The sequence below is a fragment of the Channa argus genome, chromosome 12 (genome assembly GCF_033026475.1).
Source record: "Channa argus isolate prfri chromosome 12, Channa argus male v1.0, whole genome shotgun sequence".
In the NCBI taxonomy this organism is placed as follows: Eukaryota; Metazoa; Chordata; class Actinopteri; order Anabantiformes; family Channidae; genus Channa; species Channa argus.
Window position 1 is genome coordinate 3874469 of NC_090208.1, and position 9882 is coordinate 3884350.

At 41.6% G+C, this 9882-nt stretch overlaps 2 protein-coding genes across 2 annotated transcripts in view; both read left to right on the forward strand.

Moving 5' to 3' along the window:
• The window catches only part of LOC137137017 (interferon-induced protein 44-like), a 111134-nt gene that overhangs the window by 51031 nt on the left and 50221 nt on the right, over positions 1-9882 (forward strand). The window lies entirely within an intron of this gene.
• On the forward strand, positions 3522-4544 carry LOC137138060 (tryptase gamma-like). The gene is made up of 4 exons (XM_067524966.1): positions 3522-3613; positions 3699-3952; positions 4099-4193; positions 4355-4544. The coding sequence occupies exons 1-4, from the start codon at positions 3522-3524 to the stop codon at positions 4517-4519; spliced, it is 606 nt and encodes a 201-aa protein (XP_067381067.1). The 3' UTR covers positions 4520-4544.

Below are 9882 nucleotides of genomic sequence, written 5' to 3' on the forward strand. Positions count from 1 at the left end.
AAACAGGAAGTGACGCAATACACTTACCACACGAGTCCAACCATCTACTCCTTAGTACATTCAGTCCAGTGTTTATTCAAACATCTCAGGTTGAGTTTTTCATATATTAAAAAAAGATAAAATGTCCAGTAGGATAAAACATTTTTACAAACCACAGCTGGAAAAGGCTCCAGGATAATCAGATAAAGATAATGAAAGGATGGAAAACAAACTCTATTTCAAATTAATGGGTTTTTAAGAGATGTTTTAACATTAAAGCAGGTGTTTCCTGTCTGATCACTTCCAACAACTCTGGAATCACTTGTTGCATGAAGAGAGAAAACTAATCCAGTCTCTGTTGATCTGTGGAACGTCGGCTATTTGGACAAAGCACAAAAATGTAGTTAACATTAGCAGGACAGCTAATGCTGCTGAAGAGCTACAACAACCTTTAAGGTGGAATGTTTTCTTCCATTTTACTCAGTGCTTCATTCAGGTTGTGAATCAATTAACACACCTTCAATTTTAACACAACCTTGACTGTAGCATGTGGTTTTATTGGGTCTCTTGCATGACAAACATTTTACTGATGACTCATTTCAGCCTAGTTCTACAAATCTTTCTCCTCACTTGGAGCATCATGCCTGTACGTTCCAGCATCACCACAACAGACACCACTCTGTTAGCACCTACATAAGAATAATGTCCAACAGTTCAGAGATAATCTTCAGATAAGAACCACAAAGTGTGCTGCACATTTTGTTCTATGCTGAATTTATTTTTCATTAACTCCATCAGGATATGAGATGTTGGTCATGTCACACAGCTCTGATCCACATGTCTTAACTGTGGCTCATGTAAATTCAGGTTCACAGATATTATAGTCATCGTTTTCCCCACAACCTTTTCCAGAAACTATAACCATCTCTTTATTTTTCCCAATGTAAAGGTGAAGATTATGATCTGTAGACCAGCTCCTTTCTCTATGCTGATACATCTGATGTTGTTCTGAGCCCAACCAGTGTCGTGTCGTCAGCACATTTAAACTTCTTCACTGAGTCATCACACATGGTCCAATCATTTGTGTAAAGTCTAGATTTCTGTATGTAGGAAGGTTTTATAGATGAATAACAAGGAATGATTAGTCCTTGTCAGCAAAGACGTCCATCCAGCTTCTGCAGTAATGATTTAGGAACATGGTGCAGAATCTCTTTGAACTGGAAAAAACTTGAACTTGGTTTGGTAAAAAGACACAACAATGGTTTAGTTTGATCTATAGGTTGTCAAAGAAGCAGAGAGAGGTGTGTCTGAGGGAGGGAGGGGGGAGAACAAGGTATTTATACCATGTCAGATGTGAGGACTTGACACTTGCAGCGATGGCTTCCTACAAAGTGATGTGTGTGGTGACTCTGCTGACTCTGCTGACACCAGGTAAGAACCTCCTCACTGTCCACACCTGAACCAATCAGGTTTCAGAGCTCAGTTGGTAAGGCAGTTGACCATGTACCACAGGGTCAGTGGTTCGATCCCAGCTCCCTGCTACTCGTGGAAGTGTCCAAGACACTGAACCCCAAGTTGCTCCCGGTGGGTCAGGTGAGCACCTTGCATGGCAGCCACCACCATCGGTGTGAGTGTGTGTGTAAATGGGTGAATGGGAATCAACATTGTAAAGCGCTTTGGATAAAAGTGCTATGTAAGCAACTATTTACCATTTATAACCTCTTAATCAAGTAAAATACTAGGTGCAATACTAATGTTTCTTTAGATCAAAGTGAGGACAGAAGGGAATAAAAACTGTCCAAACTGAGTCAATTCTTAAAAAACTCTTTCAAGTCCAACATTCAATGTGTAAAAAATATATGTAATATATAATATAAAAGAAAAAAATGCAAAAAAATGAACTGAGATCTGTGGTGAGGGGGCAGCAGTGGCTCAGGTGGTGACTGTCCACCTGTCGACCGTAGCTTCAGTGATTCTCAGCCCGACTGTGTAGAGTCATATGTGGAAATGTACCTGGACAAGACCCTGAACCCCCAAACTGACCATCACAAACTGTTGAGCTTGTGTGAGCCAGCACACATCTGACAGACCACATGATCTGAAGTGGAAATCAATCCTCCTTTGTATAAACCACATGTCTTGTTTCATTATGGATCATCTTCACACTTTGGTTTTATAGAAATATCAGATCATCAGGATGTTGTATATTTTTTAGTCAGGGAGACACTATTGATAAGCAGGAGACTCCAATATTTCCACAAGAAGTTGGATGTTGGATGTAATTTTTGTCCCTTGAGTTCAGTGTCGCCACAGTGGATCATTGTCCGCATGTTGATTTGGTAGTTTTTACGCCGGATGCCCTTCCTGACGCAAACCTCCCCATTTTCTATCGGGCTTGGACCAACACTGCACAGCTGGGGAGGGGAAGGGGCTGTTAGGGGTTCAGTGTCTTGCCAGAGACACTTTGACATATAGACTAGACCAGGGATAGAACCACTGACCCTGTGGTTTGTGGACGATTACTTTACTAACTGAGCTACAGCCGCCCCACTTGCTCCTACTGAATAGTGTTTAAAATAATCTAAAATAAGTTTTTAGTAACGATGCAGCTTGACAAGAAATATTATCTGGTGTTGATTTGAATCCAGCTTGAAAAAAACACATTGTTTATGATTAAAGTGAAAAATATTTTTTTTTTTGTTTTATCAGTAACAACTAAATGTTGGTTTATGAACCTTTTTTCTTTTTACTTTTGTCTAAAATGTGTTTGAATGCGTTTAGTAACAAATGTTAGAGATGATAAAACTCAATCCTCTCCTGTTTCCACCACATGTCCAAATGTTGTACAAAAAGTATCAGAAAAGCCTCAACAGTTTCTTTGTGTTCTGTGTTTCAGAGAGTCTCTCACAGCTGGATGGTAAGTCCCAGTTTGCTCCTGTCTGATTTAGTTAAAGATGATCTTCACACTGTTGTTGGATAGAAATGTTTCAGATTGTCAGAGGTTTGTTTCAAACCTTTGGAGCAAATCAGCTGCAGTATTTCCACAAATGGATTCAGACAATTCCAACAACTGATGTATTGAATTAGAACAAAATGTCAAAACATTTCAGAAGAAAATCACTAAATCATCACTAAGAGCTTGTAGGTTCATTTCTTCTCTGAACATTGTTGATGATCTGCTTCAAACTTGACTTCCTGTCATGTCCAGGCTCTGTGATGGCTCTGACCCATTTCAACACTTGGATCAAATCAGTCATTCTCAGTGTTTTCAACTTGTTGCAGCTCATCACACAAAAACCTTTAAGATTCCACTGCATCAAAGTGAAAAATCACAGGAGTCTTGGACATTATTTTGGTCTCTTTGGAAACTGTGGGATCTCCACCATCATCTAAAATTAACCTTTGTGGGTTTAACTAAACAGTTGAAGTTTTCAAGTCTCTAAAGCTCAAATGTGTCTCCAGCTGATGTCTGTGGCCAGGTCCCACTGAGTAATCGTCTTCTGGGACTAGGCGTGAAGGTTACAGATGGTAAGTGGCCGTGGATGGCGAGTCTACAGAAGGATGGACGTCATGTGTGCGGTGGGACTCTGGTGAATGAGGACTTTGTGCTGAGCAGTGCCGACTGTTTCTCAAGGTGAAACACCTGGAGTCATGTTCTCACATGTTTTAAAGTGTTGAGTTCTCCTCAGTCCTAATTTAGCTCATGTTATCTCCCTCAGTTCAGCCACAGCATCTGATTGGACCGTGGTCCTGGGTCGTCTGAAACAGAACGGCTTCAACCCCTTTGAGGTGAAACTGAATGTGACAGACATCACTCTGAGCAACCACACTGGGTCTAATGCAGCACCACTGCATCTGGCGACCCCCGCCCCCCTGTCCGACTCCATCCTGCCCATCTGTGTGGACACCGGACGAAACTTCAGTGTGGGCTCCACGTGCTGGGTTGCAGGCTGGAGCTCCGGGGCAGGAGGGGGTGAGTCCCTGACACTAGTCTGACACAGTAATGTTAACTGTCTGCATCATTTCACCTCTTTCCATCAAACATAGTAAAGTTAGAGAGATAATTACAACCTGCTTCTGATGCCACTTGTCACCATTTTCTGATTCTCCCAACTTTAGAGGAACAAGTTCTGCAGGAATTCCAGACCTCTGTGGTGGACTGTGAGGACACATCGAGTGACAGCATTTGTACAGAAGCTTTGACACTGGAGCAGGTGAATAATCAGATTAGTATTATTATTATTGTTCCTACACACAGTGTGTTGGTGTGTGTTTGTATTTTATCAAAGTGTCTGTTGGTCCTTTAAAGGGTCAGAGGTCAGGGTCAGAATGATCCTACTGGATTTGAACTTTTCCATATTTCCTCTTTGTTCAGGGGTTTTCTGGAGGTCCGTTGATGTGTCAGCAGGATGGTTCTTGGTTCCTGGTAGGAGTGTTAGTAGCTGACAACAAACTCACCAATGGAACACAAGAAGTACAAGGGAAGTCTCTTGTCACAGCAATAGCGGTGTTCTTCCGAGTCTTCAACACAGCCGTGTAGATGAAGAATTCTATCATTCGGTTTCCAGCAACAGCAGCATTGACCAACAGAGAGGGAGCTGTTTGTTTCTCCTCTCTTCTCTTCACATAAAAACCTCCAACTACACCTGATTTCCACCATGTGTCTCACACAAATGTCTATAAAGATTTAATTATTTTAGACACAGTCTGATCTTAAAGCTCCTCTAATAATCCACACAGCAGAGTGTGTAGAGTAGTGAAGTTGTTCAATCAGACATCCAGGGTTCCTGCAGCAGACGTTCATGTTCTCCACTGCAGTGTGAGCTGCTGTTCACCTTGGATAGAGCAGAGTCTTCTTTCATCCACCAGTAGTTTAGCTCTGATTATGCAGCAGTGACTAACAGCTGTGCAGGAGAGGAGTCACACAATGATCCCACAAGAATAGAAGTTTCCTGTTCAGTCATTTCTTCTCTGAACATTGTTGATGATTTTAATAAAGGAACCTGCATCTCTGAGCTGTTTGTGACTTTTACTTAACCAACAATTTCCACTGTGCACATTCACAAAATAATCATTTAATAAACTTCTACTTCTACTCTACTGTGAGTGACTCAGAGTAGAAACACCCACTGATTCCCAGTATTTCATTGTCACTTGAAGAGTTCACTGGGTCACCACTGTTGTTCATCATGTTTGTTTCCTCCTCCTTGGTTGTTCCAACTGAACCTAAACTCTGAACAGGAGAGAGCTGAGCCACTGTACAGATTCTTCTTCAACAGCTTCCAGGTTTCACCCTGCCAGTAATAATCCTACAAATAATGGTAGAACTAAAACTGCTAGTCTTAAAGCTGGTTAATGCTGAACTAAAGGAAATAACAGAGGGTCATAAAGTCACATGTTGTTAGGATTTGCAGTCAGTGAGGTCTGAGGGACAGAGTTTTCTTGGAAGATGTAACAGGTGTGGATTGGACATAGAGAAACAACGCTGAAGACTCTTTTCCCACAATTAATTTGCTCCTGCAGACGACAAACAAACAACCATATAAATTGTCTTCTGGCCTTTCCTGCACGTCTGACCCCTACATGTACAAAAAATAAAGTTTGCACTGAGAAATGCAGCTCAAATCTCCACAGAGTTACAATAATCACACAGGACATGACGTCTGGCAAGTGGCACCAAACAGACTTCAAAGTAAAATGAAAATGTCCATTAAACTTACATTAATGGTCAAAACTCCACAATAAAGCTCAATAACGTAGTGATATTAAAACCAAGTACACAGATAAGGTGACAACATAAGCAACTTAATTTTTGAAGAAAAAAGAAAAATACTATCAGCGTTTCTCCACATAACTTACCCTCAATGGTGCGTAGCAGCACTGAGAGGGAAAGGGGGAGGGGCTACAGAAACTCAGGACATACATGAAGGGCGATGTGCAGCAATCTCGTTTCCCTGGGAACCAAAACAAGTGCAACTAAAGATTGATCAGTTAGATGAAATTCACAAAAACTAAATGGATTTTTAAAATTTGAAATAAAATACACAACATACATTTAAAATAATAATTATAAAACAAAGTGCATTTTTAACTTTACAAAGACAAATGTCAGTGTTGTGGTAAATACTTTTTGAAATCAGAAGTTTTTGATGGCAACATTTTGGATGGAAGATGAATTGTGCTGAGCTGCAGGTCGACAAAGAGCCTGTAACGAGTTAATGATCATAGAAACTGCAGTAACTAGGTTGACTAAGCATAGATACAGACACCGGACATAACGCTGACTTGTTCAAAACGCACACAAAGTCAGAGAAGTAAAAAAAGGGTATGTCTCTAAAGCCAGGAGACATAGTGCGTCTCAGAAACGTCCCTACAGGAACCTGGAGACAACAGGGACAGGTGGAGGAGGAAGTGGCTCCACGCTCCTATCCATCAGAGAGTGGAGTATCTCTGAGAAGAAACCGCACTGATCTTCATGTAGCACACTTGACTTGGACACGCAGACAGGATCAGGACAAAGCAGTGCACTGTTGTTAGCATAGTTCTGTCTCTATGACAGTGTGTCAGCGCTGCCTGTAAAACTCCCGACCTGAGCATATTTAACACATACTCGTAGCAAAAATAATTTGATGGTTTAATAACGTGATGGTTTGCACCCTGCAGAGCCCTGATCTGAACATCGTCAAGTCTGTCTGAAGAAGAGACAGAAGGATTTGAGGCAACGTACAACCACTGAAGATCTGTGTTTAGTTCTCTAAGATGTTTGGAACAACCCACCTGCTGAGTTCCTTCAAAAACTTTGTTCAAGTGTATCCAGAAGAATTGATGCTGTTCTGCATCAAATATAGATTTGATTTGGATTTGTCTTCTGTTCCTTTACTTTCCATTTGGTTCACTGATTCATACAAACTATTAACATATCTATTTTTGAAAGCATGCTGACTTTACAGCATTGTTTTCACATCTGATAGAACGTTTGCACTGTACAATATGTCTTTGATATTTTTACTTTGACCATTGATCCTCTCAAAGCTCTAGCTGCTGATTCACCAGGAAACATAACATTCACATATTCATCAATATAAAAAGCCACATATTGATATGAGTCTGTAAACTTCAGGTTATGTGATGCAACCTTAAACTGATAAATGTTATAGATAAAGAGGAGGTCAGTGAATTATTTCAGTTTTATATTTGCTAATAAACAACCTCCATTTTTACACCATTCATCAACATGTGAAATAGATGTTGTCTCTGTTTCAGGTTGAGGAATATTTATGGTTCACAAAGCAACAATCTCATTTCTAGTTTCTCATTTCTAGCAGCCTGATCAGCAGCAGCGTCCAATCACAAACAGGACCAGGTTGGTTTCTGACTCACCTGAGGACGGACGAGTAATGAGACATGAAATAAGGTGCTGAGATGGACCCTCTCTGTCTGTGTGTCCTCACAGTTTTCCAGCATGTCTCAGCTCTGACATGTATGAGGGAGACCAGTTTGTCCTGATGCACTGTTTCAGTTTCCCACTTCTGAACTGGTCCTTCAACCGTCCACCAGCGTCAGCAGGAAGGTGATGAACTTAAAAACCAGAACCAGCTTTACAGCGGCCGAACATCAATGATGCCTGATGCTCTGGAGACTGGAGACCTCAGTCTGAATCTGACAGAACTGCAACTGTCTGACAGTGGAACCTACACCTGCTCTGTCAAAGGGTTCAGATTTCTACAGAGAGTGACAGACGTACAGCTACAGTTCAAAGGTCAGTGACAGGTTAGTGGTCAGTGCTGTAGACACAGGTCAGAGGTCAGAGGTCATGTTGTTCTTCATGTTCTCCAAAGAACGATTTCCATCCTGGGCCAAAGCTCTCCTGGTTCTCCTGGTTCTTGTGATTGTTGCTGGGGGTCTTTTAGTACATTTCCGTCACTATTTCATGTCAGGTATGTCTCTACTACTACATTACCCATAATGCTGATGGTTCACTTCTTTACTCTTGTTGCTCCTTGACTGTTGAGACAGACTGAGAGTGAGGAACAAATCAGAACCAAACTGAGAATCAGTCACAATAAGTAGTTCCTGAGTGTCTTCATGGGACAGTGAGGTCCTGTTACCATCAGAGCTGCTGCTGCTGTCTGTCCACATGATGCTGTGCTTTGTTGTCCTCTCAGTCTACCAGGTGGACGTGGATTCAGGGGTGGAGTCTGTCCAGCTGCCCTGTAAAATCACAGTTTGTCTGCCTGTAGACACCAAAGTGGAGTGGAAGCACAGTAAAGAGAAGATGATGCATGTGTATCAGAATGGCTCTGACCAGCCTGAAGAACAGTACTATCTTTACAAAGGTCGAACAACAATGGAGAGAAACCTGCTGAAAACTGGAGACCTCAGTCTGACCCTGAAATACCCCACAGACTTGGACAGAAGACCCTTCACCCGCACCGTCTACAGCAGGGAGAGAAACACCCTAATGAAGAAAGATGTGAAGCTCCAGGTCAAAGGTCAGTTTAAAGTCTTTATGCTAAGCTAACTGTTGTTAATCTTTATACTAAGAGAAACTGCAGTATTACTGTTAGTATGTTTCTATGAATGTATTTCATTTTATTTCATGACTCTAACAGTGAATTGAAATGAATTTTCCTGGAACCAAACTATCATTTCAGTGTAATGTGAATATTTGTGACAGAGAGAAACTTTGAACTGAGCTCCACCAGAAGTAGATCAGGTCCAGGTAACAACAGGTCCTTGATCATGTGAAGCTGCAGACAGAACTTGAGACAAGTGTTGGGATGAATTAGATTGTTGGTCTAATTGGAGACAAAGGTGGAAAAGGTGAGTTTGCTCTGGCTGGATGTCTTTGACATTTTCTGTCTCTCTACCTTATTTCAGTAACAATGAAAATGTCCATCAGCACATGAGAGCAGAAAACAAGAAGCTGGGATTAGTTTAAAAAGCTGAAATTGTGTTTAGGTGGACAGATAAGACATGGAGCTGTCCTCTAATGTCTCCACAGACATTGTTCTGTCCTCACTGACACTGAGAATGTTGCTGTGATCAGGCACTGAAATCAACTGATTCAGCAGAACAAAGTCCAGAGTTTGGTTTTTAAAAAGAGGACAATAGTTAGTGGACACTGCTGACTAGGGTTGTCTCCTTTAATGTGGACAAATATTAAAGCTCTGAGCCTGAGAGGACCAGTCACTAATCTGTCCATGTCTAGAAGGACTTATCAGTGTATAGAGAGTGTGAGCTTTGAATTGACACTGAACTGGACAGAATCTAAATCCAGCAGCAGACATATTAGGATCTTTTTCCTTCATTGGATCTTTGTGTAATAAAATTCTGTAGCTCTGACTGACAGGAATCACAGACTTTGGGTGAATTATTCTCATTTCTGATGAAACCACAGCAGAAAACAAAGCTTTATTTTCTAAAAACATTACAACAGGCTCAGTGGCTTTAATCCAGTCAGTTCTTCATGGAGTTTGGTTTGGCAGCAGCTGCATGAGGTTGATGCTGAGTGTTGAATGGGATCAATGTGAAGCAGCCCATGGACAAAATGTCCCAACAGCATCAAGACTCTGATCAAAAGCTGCTTTTAGTTTCGAGATTTCTGTCCCCTGTTACGTTCTGCTCTGATCTGGTTCTGTCCTTCAGCTTTCTCTACAACTGTGTCCTCTAAACTGCTGCTGCTGTCTGTCCAGCTGATGAGGTGGTTTGTTGTCCTCTCAGACTGTCAGGTGGAGGTGGAGGAGGGAGTGGAGTCTGTGCAGCTGCCCTTCAGGACCATTGGTCACCTGGCTGAGGACGCTACAGTGTGGTGGAAATGTGACGAACCGACACCAGAAGTGACAGCCCACTTGTATCTGAATGACTCTGAAGTTTATAGAGACCGAACAGAGATAAAGAAAG

What these genes read in the sequence shown, in the direction of transcription:
- LOC137138060 (XM_067524966.1), top strand. Translation starts at nt 3,522, where the DNA reads ATGGCGAGTCTACAGAAGGATGGACGTCATGTGTGCGGTGGGACTCTG. An exon ending in AGTGCCGACTGTTTCTCAAG is followed by an intron (nt 3,614 to 3,698) that starts GTGAAACACCTG and finishes TATCTCCCTCAG; the next exon opens with TTCAGCCACAGCATCTGATT. An exon ending in AAGCTTTGACACTGGAGCAG is followed by an intron (nt 4,194 to 4,354) that starts GTGAATAATCAG and finishes CTCTTTGTTCAG; the next exon opens with GGGTTTTCTGGAGGTCCGTT.